General features: G+C 42.2%; 2 protein-coding genes across 10 annotated transcripts in view; one reads left to right on the top strand and one right to left on the bottom strand.

Annotated features, from left to right (window-relative positions):
• Window positions 1–500: 500 nt before the first annotated feature.
• On the bottom strand, window positions 501–8,180 carry TAF11 (TATA-box binding protein associated factor 11). Of its 2 annotated transcripts, XM_057700270.1 has the most exons (6): window positions 7,987–8,169; window positions 6,631–7,350; window positions 3,875–4,023; window positions 2,260–2,347; window positions 1,823–1,919; window positions 501–1,165 (listed from the first exon to the last, which is right to left on the bottom strand). In XM_057700270.1, the coding sequence occupies exons 2-6, from the start codon at window positions 6,799–6,801 to the stop codon at window positions 1,035–1,037; spliced, it is 636 nt and encodes a 211-aa protein (XP_057556253.1). In that variant the 5' UTR covers window positions 6,802–7,350; window positions 7,987–8,169; the 3' UTR covers window positions 501–1,034. The 2 variants fall into 2 exon arrangements, with proteins under 2 accessions (XP_057556253.1, XP_057556254.1); XM_057700271.1 differs by lacking the exon at window positions 1,823–1,919 and having other exon boundaries at window positions 7,987–8,180.
• Window positions 8,181–8,278: 98 nt separating this feature from the next.
• The window catches only part of ANKS1A (ankyrin repeat and sterile alpha motif domain containing 1A), a 174,451-nt gene continuing 169,742 nt past the window's right edge, over window positions 8,279–12,987 (top strand). For 7 of the 8 annotated variants that reach the window (XM_057700261.1, XM_057700263.1, XM_057700269.1 and 4 more), the window contains exon 1: window positions 8,279–8,605. In XM_057700261.1, coding sequence (XP_057556244.1) covers window positions 8,409–8,605 — 197 coding nt within the window. In that variant the 5' untranslated portion in view covers window positions 8,279–8,408. The remainder of the gene's footprint in view (window positions 8,606–12,987) is intronic. The other variant, XM_057700264.1, reaches the window with a different exon arrangement.

The raw sequence follows: 12,987 nt of genomic DNA, 5'->3' as shown, positions 1-12,987 counted from the left end.
GAGATAAAATTTTAATGGTTCTAGTAGGAAATGGGGAGGGCTCAAATTTTCACAAGAAAGCCAAAACCAGTTTTATTTATTTATTTATTTATTTGGCTGTGTTGGGTCTTCGTTGCTGCGTGGGCTTTCTCTAGTTGTGGCAAGCAGGGGCTACTCTTTATTGTGGTGCGTGGGCTTCTCATTGCAGTGGCTTCTCTTGTTGCAGAGCATGGGCTCTAGGCACGTGGGCTCAGTAGTTGTGGAGCATGGACTCAGTAGTTGTGGCTCATGGGCTGTACAGCACAGGCTCAGTAGTTATGGTGCACGGGCTTAGTTGTTCCGCAGCATGTGGGATCTTCCCAGACCAGGGATCGAACCTGTGTCCCCTGCATTGGCAGGTGGATTCTTAACCAGTGCACCACCATGGAAGTCCCCAAGACCAGTTTTATTCTGACACTGAAAAAGAACGATGAACTTCCCCCCCATTCCAACCAGCTAGACAGAAAATGAACACACATATGGCAAGCTGGAAAACAGTTTAATGATCACTCACCAAAATTCATAGAAGAATCTTAAATGTTTACAGGGACAAACTACTCCACTACTCCTGCTGTCACTGAGTCCTTCGTGGTAGAATATCACAAGCCAAAAGTTTCTGGTTGTTTCATTTACTTAAAACAGTTGTAAGAAACAACCTGTCATTGCAACTGCAGACTTCAACGTGAAACCGTCAAACTGTCTTGGAAAGGTTTTCTTTCTGAAAGCAGCATTCCTGTCCAGAAGATGCTAAGGCCCATCAACCTTTCTTCTTCCAACTAGCCATAGTTAAATGCCTCAAAATGCCCTCAGAGGTCCCAATATTTAGTCAAGGCAAGTATGAAACAGGTTGCATGCCTTCTAGGTGTAATGAATATCAGTTTTGAAGGAGACATTAAAAGCATCATGGAATCCTTCGAGGACTGAGATACTAAAGCACCAGTGCAGAGAGTCTCATGCAATAGGAAGTCTGGAACCAGTACTTCTTCCTTCAGTACCAGGCCCTTGTAGACTTTAGTCTAGAAGAAGATGATTTTTTTGTGCTTCGAGTTGGGAATTTGTCCCTTCGACTTTAACCTCCGAACAGCCTCCCTCATATGTTTGGGTTGTAGTGGTGGCATTTCTCCCCACTTCTCACACACATCCAGTGCTAAACAGAGGGCAAGGAGAGTTTCATTATCACACGAGCTTATTCATTACAGTTCTTTGGAGTTCTGTAACTCTTCTTAACCTTGCTAAAGAAATAAACCAAGACATCTTCCCTTCTTAAGAGAATGCTAGAAAATGTATCATGTTAGCTTTCACATGATATCCCACATCAGGCTTTATCATAGGCAACAATTTAAAACATATCTTCTCCTTAAAAGAATAAGTATTTCACCAGCTAGAAATTAGCAATGGGCAGCAGCCAGGTTCTTTACTTGATGGACAGGGGGCAGTTCCCAGGGGTCATAACATCAGGGACAACTACTCACCATACCACACTGGTCAGCCCCAGTGATTGCTTTTTCTGTATCTTTACTTTTGGCAACAGAAATGAGCAAAATCCACTGGAGGAAAATACAAAGTCTGCTTCTGTCACCCTGGGCTGAGGACAGGAATCAGGAAGGGAGATTTCCTAGGTGTTTCCAGGCATTCCATTATTGAAACTTCCCAGGAATAATGTTCATGCTCTCCTGAATGCAAAGCTCCCTTTCTAGTGTAAGTGGAAACTACCACTGGTGCCTTCATAAGTCCCTCAGCATAGATATTCTTGGAAATAAGACCACCACAGGTTCAATCCAGTATTTAGACCAACACCACTCACCTTCTTCTACCACCTCCCCGACGAAAACTTTGGAAATACCAGACATAGCAATAACAACATTCTGAGACACAGAGGTGCCAGTGATGGACTGGATCAGCTTGAAAGAAGGACAAAAGACTGTGATTAAGGTAGTCAAGGACTGGTTTTAGAACACAGTACCCACAAGAGCTCTGCACTGAAAGAGTTCACTAAATGCTGGATGCTGAAATTGATACCAGTAAAACAAGGACTCAGGCATATGATGGCCTATTTGTTGAGACCCTATCCCTAGAATACAAAATTATAACTGGTCAGATTATTGAGGGGCATCTTATTTTTATTTTCCTGTCTAAATATTCCACCAACTTGCCTAATACCTCACTTCAAAATGCCAATGGATACAGCTCAAGTCTCCTTCAGTTCTCATTGCTCGTGGAAATGAGTGTGGTATTCCTTACCCTTTTAATGGCTGCCTTAGGGAAAGCTGACCGGCGATACATTTCATAACGGTTCAGCTGCTCCTCAGAAAAAGAAGAAACCAGGATTCTAGACAAAGATTCAGGTAATTAACTTCACTTATAAGAATGAATACTTAAGATATATATTATTATGTCAATAAAAGCAAGTCTCATTTAAAAAATGAATTTCTTAAGGGATCAATAGTATTAGGCTTAATGTTTATCAGGAATGAAGAGAAAGCATTTGTACTCCTAAGGAACTTGACAATCAGTGAAATACAAGTTCCCTTCTTACTTCACTAAGAACAAAAACAACAATGTTTGGTCATTGAATCACACTATATAGGTTATGTTTTCAGCATTAGGTGGTCTCTCCCCCAGAATGCTACCTCACTACACTTCACATTAAAGGTAAAAACTTAATATATACATTTATATTCAAACCAGTAGTTTTCAACATTAACAGATTAAGGGGAAACTTCATAAACTATATGGAAAAGGGTTAGTAATCTTAATATATAGTTAAATTTTCAAATAAATTAAAAGATGGCCATACCAATTCTAGAAAATGAGCAAAGGAAGTGAACAGGAAATTTACAAAATATACCAATGGCCAATATATAGAGAGGAAAAAAATTAAGCTTTAGTATTAACTAAAGAAATTAAAATGATGAATTAAAACAAGATTAACATTTTTCATAAAACAGATAAAGTATTAAAAAGCATGGTATTAGTGAGGATGGGAGGACACATATTCAAACATGCTGGTAGACTGTGAGGTGGAACAACATTTTTGGAGACTCTGGACATACAAATGAGAATCCTTTGAAAATGTTCATCCTGTTTAAACTACCAATTACACCTCTAGGAGTTTATTTTAGGAAGGAAACGGACAAGTATGCAAAGATGTGCTCAAAGATGTTCATCATAATGTTTTCAAAAGATGAAAAAAAAAACCAAAAACCAAAACAACTACATAAATGGATTACATTATAGTTCATTCACATAATGGAATACAATGCGGCCATTAAAAATGATGATTTATGGGCATATTTACTGACATGAAAATATTTAGCTATATATTGATATATCAAACATTAAAAAATATATCTGAAAAGGTATATACCCTGGGTAAACTCTAGGTGGTGGGATGAAAAGTGATTATTTTTTCTCTTTTTCTGTATTTTCTGAATTATTTGCAATGAACCCATACTATTTTTACAATCAGAAAACAAAATGGAAGCTATTTCCATTTTGAAGAAAATTATGACCTAGATGTATAATTATTGACATGGAAAACATTCACCCTAAACAATGTGGAAAACAGGTTACAAACTGTATTGAAATTTTTGATTTAATTTTATTTATAGATACATACATGGAAAGAAAATATCTTGGTGAATATACATCAAAATACTAAGTGTTTATTTTGGTGGTAAGGTGATATTTTCCTTTTTACTTACTTATATTTTCTATTCCATAACATAATGTATTAATTGCTTTATTTTCTTTTGAGTTTATAAAAGGAAAAAAAAATTAAGGCCAAGAAAAATGTATTAGATTTGTGTGGTCAGGTTAGAGCTTTCAAAGGGGCAAGGTCAAAAAAGTGACTTACTGCATCTTTTGAATCTCATCTTCATCCACTTTCTGCTTTTTCTCTTTCTTTTCTTTGGTATCTATTTTCAGTTTTTTGGCTGCAGGAGTAAGTAATGATGAGTCTTCCCTTTCAACTGCTGTTAAATCTGAGATATCCTGACTCTTGAGCTAAGAAGACAAAAGAAACCCTTTATATATTTGGTCTGCTTTCCAGACTTGGGTAAGGTAAGAAGACATCGTTCTCAATACAACACAACAAATCCATTTATTTCCGTAGTTTTTTGATTCCAGGTATTAGCTGTACCATCAAATATAAGATACTCTATCTCACCTAAAGGAGTTTTTAGCCCAGCTGTGGAAAGAAAACCTACTAAATAGTCCAGTTTTCCAGATTAGCTATGATCCTAGTTCCAGTATCTGTTTACAAGGGCAATGTAGTGCCAAAGATCACGAAAACCACTCTCCCCCCACTCTTCTGACCTCATTCTTTAGAGGGGATGTCAGAAAAGTCCTCTCCATCCAGCCAGCTCTTCTCCCTCTAAATCTACAGATCTCTTTACTGATGATGATTCCATGTGCAAAGAATATTCAAAAGGAGACACCTTCTCATCAAAACAGTGTTTTTTGAATTTGGGACTTTTAAGTGAACTTCTCCCACATGTAGTGCCCTTTTCTTCCTATCTTTCAATACTACTGTATCATGCAAATATTTACTTCCCATTACTAGACTGAGAACTTTTTGAAGATAGGTTTGTCTCTTATTATTTCTCTCACCTGACATAAACATTTAACATTGTTTTACTCATCACAGATTTTTAACATCTGTTTAATAATGACAACAACAACAAATCCAAACTTCATCCCCTCTAACTTAATATAGAATCTAAGGATACAACAGACCTCTTTAATGAGATTTAACTTCTGTTTTCCTTAAAGAGGAACTCACATTTAAACTCATGCAGGAATACGAGAAGTAGGTGAGAGCGAAGGCAGTAAATCTTTAACAACATTTTCAACTTATTCTCTAGTTACTGATATATACAAATTTTCTAACTTCTTTGTGCTTCAATTTTGGTGATTTATACTATCCTTAAAAATGCATCATTTTTCTTGAATTTCCAAAATTACTTGGTCCAAACTTAAACATCAGACTTTCTTAGAGTTTAAAGATCTCCATATCAGCTTTCTTATTTCATAATGTTGTACATTTACATTTCAAATAACCAGGTCTTAACTTTATTCTTATGTTTTTTAAGCACTAATTCATTAATATCTACTTTTATCTTTATTAACTCCTTGCTTCTACATTCTTCTGGTTTATTTTGTTCTTTTTTGGTTTCTTCTGTTGGGCGCTTATTTTTAATATCTCTTGTTTGTTAGTAAAAATAAGTTTTGGTCAGATCTCATTGGATTTGATGTGGCATTCTCTTTAATTTCTTTAATCCAAAGACTATTTAGAAACTAGTTAAAAATGTCCAGGTGTTAGTTTTTTGGAGGGAGTGGGAGTGGGAGAAACTTTGTTGTTAAATTCAGGTTCTTTTGCACTGTACTAACAGGATATGATCTGTTATGATTTCTACTTTTAAGAACTTATGCTTTTCTTTGTGGTCTGGTATATGATCAATTTAAAAGTGTTTCAGAAGCATCAAGAATTTTTATCTTCTAGGTGCAGATTTCTATATGTAGTGAGCAATTTATTTTTTTTGGCTGTGTTGGTCTTTGTTGCTGTGCAGGCTTTCTCTAGTTTTGGCAAGCGGGCACTACTCTTAGTTGCAGTGTGCAGGCTTCAGTAGTTGCAGCATGTGGGCTCAGCAGTTGTGGCACACGGACTTAGTTGCATGTGGGACCTTTCTGGATCAGGGATCGAACCTGCGTCCCCTGCACTGGCAGGTGGATTCTTAACCACTGTGCCACCAGGGAAGTCCCTGTAGTGAGCTCTTTACTGGACTAAGGTAATTATTACTCAAATCCTTTCTGTCCTTGAGATCTGTTTTAAAAATTCCTTCTTAAAGTAATTTTGTCACATTTTTCTTTTTCTAAAAGTTCTTAACTTTGATACAACTTTATGCTCTGAAAGCTGTTTTCATTTAATCCAATGTCTTCTCCCATGCTCTCACACTTAAATTCAAACAGAAATTACAGCTCTAAGACCCCAAGATTCTATCTTTAGAAATGGAACCTAGAGGATGCTGAGATTCTGGTCTCCTGACTGATGCTCAGTCAGGCAACACTGCTGAACTCTTGGGATGGCACAATTGATAGGTTTGGTGCTGCAGAGACCCTTGGACATTAGCACCCAGGTAACTAGTAGCAGTTAAATGTCCCAAGAGAATAAGAATGTGACTAAATTACTAACTACCTCAAAGTCTCCCTTTAACGACTCTGCAGCCTATAATGACAAAGTTACACTTAAGCAATATCTAAGAAATCATATTGCGGTGAAAGGGGTACTAGGAACCCTGGGTTCTAGCTTTTACCCTAAGTTTCAGTGTCGATTGGCATTGACCCCAATTTCGTCACCAGGAAAACTAAGAGGTTATCTGAAATTCCCTTATAAGTAGTTTTAACGCCTAAGGGCAGTGATTAAAAATACTGACCCAGTGCTTGGGTCTCTGGGAACCCAACTGGCTCTGAAGGTTTTGTCTCCTCTCTCCCCAGAATCCCGGGATTGTAGATTTAAAGGGTCATGGTGAGTTCGACTATCTTAGCTTGGGAGAGACCAACCAGGAAGCCTGCCAAGCAGCCAGTGACACAACTCCTCCGGCCTCTCCCTACCTCTCCGTCTTCAGCCGCGGCCTCTTTCAATTCTCCATCTCCGTCTCCGTCAGTTTCCTCGGGGATTCCGTCCGTGTCAGTAACCCCAGGGCCCCCAGAAGCAGCGGCCGTCTCATCTGACTCCCCTGTCTCTCCACCTTTTTCCGCGGGCGACTCGCAGGCATTATCCATGGCGGCGAGAAGAGGGGAGAGGAGATCCCGGTGCTGTCAGGCTCGGCAGCTCAGGAGCTCCGGGCTCGGCGCGGCCCCGCAGCCCCGCAGCCCGGGAGCTTCCTTCCTGTCGTCGCGCTGCGATGACATCACCCATACCGCTCCTCCGAGGGGTCACGGAGAGGCTCGCCTAGAGACTTCAAGGGCTCCGCTTTACTTCTGATTTGGTGGCGGTGGGGAGAGGGAAAATTGAGGGTACGGAAATGTTTGTGGATTTTCCACCTTGGGAAACCAGCACTTGTAAAGGAGAGCTTTGTTGTTTACTGAAGGGCTTCTTTCTCCTTTCCGTCTTTCTCAAAACGCAATGTCAGTTAACTCCGTCCTTAATCCGCTTTCCTCAGAGTAAAGTCTGGGGACGGGAGAAAACTCAGCTGCGTTGTTCGCCCTTGTGGGACGCGGCTACCGGGCAAACGCAGGCAGGAACTCAACTTCGTACAGTTCAGTTGGACAGAGACCGCGGGCTTGTGTTAACACTGAATTGCCAGCATTTCTCTTCCGTTCCTCAAGTACCTTAAAAAAAAAAAAAGTCATACAGCTTGAACAGAATTTATTCAATTTGTTATGAACTCCACAACGGAACGCCCACTTCGGGCCAGGAACTGTCCTAGCACTACAAACAAAACAGGCAGTTTCTACCCAACTGCATGATTTTCCCAAGTCACCAGTACTCAAGATCGGGGTCGGTTTTACAAATCTGCCTTTTAATGTCAGTTTAGTTAATGTCATTAAAAGAGGAAACAGGGGCTTACCTGGCGGTCCGATGGTTATAACTCCGCGCTCCCACTGCAGGAGGCGCAGGTTCCATCTCTGATGGGGAACTAGGATCCCGCATGCCGCGGGGGAGGCAAAAAAAAAAAAAAAAAAAAAAGGACGCAAATCCTACTGGGATCCTGGGAGGGAAATCTTTCCTCTGAATGTTTCGCTTTAACGAGCCATTAGAGACTGGGAACATGAAGTGGGGGTATTTCTAAAAAATTTCCTGTCTTTCTTCATTGAGGTAAGGAGGGGGGCATTTTATTCACGTCTTTATCACTAGGTTCCCACAACCGTTATATATTTATGTGTGCAGAATGAATGAACTTGGAAATGTAGGTGCGCGTTACCATATGTCTCTCTTTGTTTCTGCACTGCCTGGATGAATTTTACCGTATTTCCTGTCCTGCGAGCTCCCGAAACCTTTGGAGAAGAAGCGCATTGCGGGAGGCGCGTACAGGTGAACCGCGTTTGTTGCCTTCCACTTGTACAGCAGGTGACCCCACGACGCTCTCCTCTCGACCCGCGAGGCCTATCTCGGCGTAGCGGGGTCCACTGGGCGCAGACCACAACCACCTGCGCCCGCCCGCCGAGCCCCGCCCAGCTAGGTGGGCAAGGGGGCGGGGCGCGGGGGCGCGGTGACGCGTGACGCCGGATCCCGGAAGTGACGCGCTCCTGGGGGAAAAGGCGGGGGGAGGGGGGTGGTGTCCCCGGCCGGTTTGGGGGGTGCGTTGCCCGGAGACGGAAAGTTTGGGAGCCAGAACAGGCTCGGCGGCGGACCCGGAAAGGGGGTCCAGGGGGCGGCGGCCCTGGGGATGGGGAAGGAGCAGGAGCTGCTGGAGGCGGCCCGCACCGGACACCTCCCGGCCGTGGAGAAGCTGCTGTCCGGGAAGCGGCTCTCCTCAGGCTTCGGGGGCGGCGGCGGCGGCGGCGGCGGCTCCGGGGGCGGCAGCGGCGGCGGCGGCGGTGGCGGTCTCGGCTCCTCGAGCCATCCCCTCTCCAGCCTGCTCAGGTGGGTAACGCTCAGAGGCTGGGCAGCTGCCTGGAGACCCCCCTTCCCCCGCTCGTCTCCTGGGTCCCCAGAGAGATCGTGGCTCCGGAGACCCTGGCGGGGTGGGTTTTGCGGGGTGCCCCGGAGCGAGGGCAGGCGGCCCAAGGGGCGAGGGGCGCTGGTGCGGGTCCGCGCGGCGTCAGGTTCTCCGTGTCTCGCGTTCTGACCCGGCTGCGAAGAATGGTGGGAGTGCCCAGGTGGCAGCCTCCGCCGCATGGCACAGCCGGGCTTCACCCTCGCCCGTTGTCGGGTGCCAGCTGTTGTATCTCACAAGCCACTTTAGAGCAAAAAACGTGTATGTTTTAAATCTCCCTCATCTCCTTCAGAAACTCCCACGGCTTGCAGAATCTCGCGGTTCCCCTGAAGGAAATTTTCTTGATTCCCATCTTTTGGGAACTTGGAACCTTCCACCAGGCTCTGCAGGACTTAGCTTTTGTTGTTTGTATTAAAATTGTCTCTGGGTTTGTCACGTTCAAAGTGTTATTCTTTGAGCCCCTCTTGTGTTTGAAGCTTAAATTCCCGTTCCTTGTAGTGAACCTCATTGGATTAGTCTAAGTGGCATATGCAGGATTCATCAGGGGGGTTATTCATCAAAAAATAAAGCTTTAGAAAGACTTGTCTAGGAAACTGAGGGGTGCTTTAAACTTTTCCAAGGTCTGTTGTTAAACACTTGAATCTGGAGCTGTAAGGATTGAGAGGAAAAGGTCGTTTTTTGTGTGGCTTGGAGGGGGCATTGGAGGTGCTTTGTCAGTGTGAGTAAAATGTGTTGTTTCAGCAGCACTTTCATAGCCGGTTTTCTTTTCCTTCCTTATTCTTTTGAGGTTTTTAAGAAGTGGAAGTTCATTTAGAAATGGCTTCGTTTGCTTTTGTTCCCCATTAGTTTATGTAACTTCAATTTGAGTGAGCTTGGACCAAAGAAGTTCAAGGCTCTAATAAATTGTTAGGTATTAAGCCCTGAGTGCAAAGCCAGATCTATACAGGAAGATAATAAAAAGCAGTCTGAGAGAACTCTCCCAGGGAGTTCTTTTGGGGAGGCGAAAACCAGTACCATTTGCAGCAGCTTCTCCAGCCCCTAGAACAATGCTGTCACATAGTTAGTAGTCAGGATTTGTTGAATAAATAAAAGTATCAATTGCGGAATGATACATTTCTACAAAAACTGGTGGTAGTACTCACTGTTAGTAGTTCGGAGAAATGGGACACCACTGTGGGAGGAGATGGAGATCAGGGCTTCCAGGAGGAGGGGGCTTCAGCAGACTTTGAAGGATGTGAGGATTTGGGTAGGTGAAGTACTGTGAGAGCATTCCAGGTGGGCACACCATGGTCAAGGGCACAGAGGTGAGAAAGGAGACTTATTTAGTGCCAGTGGGTCACTAGAAGAACTTTCTACCTGGAGCCTTAAGTGCTTGGGTGTGATAAAAGGAAATAATAATCGATGGCTATACTTCCATCTTTCAGAGTGACTTAGTGTTTCTTATGCTTATGTTCCCAGTTCTTATATCAGTGCCTAACACAGGTGTTCAATACATGTACTTTGTGTAAATTGGGTTTTGAATTTTACCTGGATTACTTTGATATTCCTGCACTTCTGATGTCTGAGATGAGAGAACGACCATACTAGTTTGGAGTTGCCTGTCTCTAATGAGTTGACTGCTACAGCATTTGGCTGTTTTGCCAGAGATACCTTAAGCCTTTCTCCCCAGTATATCCTGCTGAAGTGAGAAACTTTCACATATCCTGCCTTCAAGTACAGGTCAGGTTACTCTTAGTGCTCTCGCTTAGAGACTGTTGAAATTTTGCTGGGATTTAGCGCCCTGTAGTTAAGCAAGACTAGAAAATCTTTGTTGATTTTGTTGTTGTTGTTTTACTTTGGGCCTCATGTTAATATGTCCAGTCTCTGTCATAAAGGGTGGATGGTATCTCCAACGCCCTTGTGTAAGAGAACTGACTCTTCTGACTTGCTTCTGTATCTGTTATCGAGATGGTAGTTGGCTTCAGAGCTGCCCCGGCCTCTCATCCCTGTGACTCCTAGGGGCAGGGAGGATCTGCAGGCACTAGTTACACTAGGTGTGTCATTAATTAGAGGTGACTCTGGTTCAACCTAGTGAACAATTTCTGAGAAAATGAAACCATACATTTAGATAATTCCTAGGTCAGCATGTCCTCCCTTTTTAGGTTTGGAAATAGTAGAGGGTAGGTCTCCTGTGCCTACACACCCCACCTCAAGGACCCTGGGTTATTTAATGAGAGCCACGGAATCGTAGCTTCAGATTTGGCCCTTGCATTAGCTGCGGTATCCTACCCCACTAGTATTGTCAGTTGCAACCCATGTTTGTCCAGCTGTTTTGAGTGGCCAAGTAAAGCAGGCAGGAATAGGAGCTTACAGCTGCAGTGGATATAAATGTTCCGATGGCAAGTATGTTTGTCTACTCATCTGTTTATGACCCGTCCCACTCCCCACCCCCATAAGGCTTTGTGCTTATTCTTAAGCTACAGAATGCCTCCTCTCTCACCCTATCCCTTTTCTCTTATGCTGCTTGGGCTTAGGTCTTAACTTCTTAAAGCTCTCTTTAATGACCCTAATACACACAGATCTCTCAGGCTTCTACTTCTTTGGAACCCATTATCTGCAGTGTATTGACTCATATTTTGCTTGCCTAGATTTCACAGTTTATTGCTTTACATATACTAACCCTCACCAATTGAGAACATACCTGCTGAGGATCAGAGAGTCAGCAAAGAAGACTTATGCTAGGAAAAAAAGAAGTTGTTATGAATTTCATGTCCTTCTGACCTTCACTTATTTACTGTATACTTATTCATAGGCAGTATGATATTATGCTTCAGATCACTTGTTCTGGAGTCAGACTGCCTGGATTTCACATTCCACTGCCACCAGTGACTAGCTGCTTAACTTTCTGTGAATTACTCAACTGCTGTGAGCCTCAATTTCTGCATCTGTGAAATGGGGAGAATATTATCTGCTTTATAGGTATTGTCTCATATATTGTGTGGAAGAAACTCACCACAGTTTCTGGCACATTGTAAGTACTCACTGTTAGGCCTCCCCAGTTCAGTTCAGCATGTACAGTTTTGCCGTGCTGTACCTGCCCTGTGCAAAGTGCCATGCCAGACACATCTTAAATGATGTTCTTTCACACTTGGGTATCTGTTTTCTAAGCCACGGCAGATTAGAAACAGTAAATAAGGGAGAGGCCCTGCTCAGACAGGTGCACTAATGCCATTCACCCACCAAATATTTACCCTTCATCTGCTTTGTGCTAGGCCAGTTGTTAGATGCACTGCAAAATTTATCTCAGACCTGGTACACAGTAGGTGCTCTATCAAAATTAGAAACAAGGTCTGTTCCCTTGTAGTGTTTATAGTAGTATGCTGTGTCTGTGTGACAGATTGACAAAATAAGAGACGGAAGAAGCAATTAAAGTCTAGCATAATTTTTCCCATCGCCAGTAGTTTAGAGACTACTAACATAGATGAATATAGCCCTACACACTGGGATAAGCCCCAAGCATCATTGCACTGTAGCTTAGTGCTGTAATATCTGTGTATTATGACTCTTAGCCAATCAAATAGAGATTAAATTACATTCAATAAAGCTTGTTAATGAAAGTACAAAAAAATTTTAGTTTTCTATCCAAAATGACTCAAATATAATTTTTGTTATAGTTGTTATATATTTGTTATAACTTTTGTTATAAAGGACAAGCAGTAGAGTATGTAGAAAGCATAGTTATCAAAAATGCCTAGTCCTACAGAGGTTCTGAATAGCATGGATTTTACTTTATATAATACTCTCTCATTTTCTAATTGTGGAACGGTTGCATGCCTTTAGTCTGTAGCTTGAGCTGTCTCACATAGTAGGCACTCAAATTCTCATGTAATGGAGAGTTTGATATGTTTATGGCTATAGGGAAACTACTGATTTTCAGGAAAGCACCTTCTGTTTGAGAATACAGTAAGATTTGGGTTAAAAGTGGATTCTAACAACTAAGGGAAAAAGTTCTGAGGAAAGGAAATGTTAAAAGAAAGCACAATACTTTAGCTTAAAACTATAAAATGGATTATGAGCTAAATACTGATGTATGTGAATGTGAATTTATGTGAATGATATAAAGTGAAATGCACTCCTTAGGGTTCAGAAGCGCAGATGAAAGGTTGTAATTGAGTTGATTGTGTCATAGTCTAGGAAAGTTCTATACCTTATTTCTTAAGCATGAGAAGAGTGAATAAAAAAAGAAGCCGCCAAGAAGGCTTGCTGCAGAAATCTGAAAATTTAGACATTAGCAATAAATTTGACTATAAACTAGATTTTCTACTGTGGG

The sequence above is a fragment of the Hippopotamus amphibius genome, chromosome 11, assembly GCF_030028045.1.
Source record: "Hippopotamus amphibius kiboko isolate mHipAmp2 chromosome 11, mHipAmp2.hap2, whole genome shotgun sequence".
Taxonomy (NCBI): domain Eukaryota; kingdom Metazoa; phylum Chordata; class Mammalia; order Artiodactyla; family Hippopotamidae; genus Hippopotamus; species Hippopotamus amphibius.
Note: the sequence above shows the minus strand (reverse complement) of the source record. Positions and strands in the feature narration are given on the sequence as shown.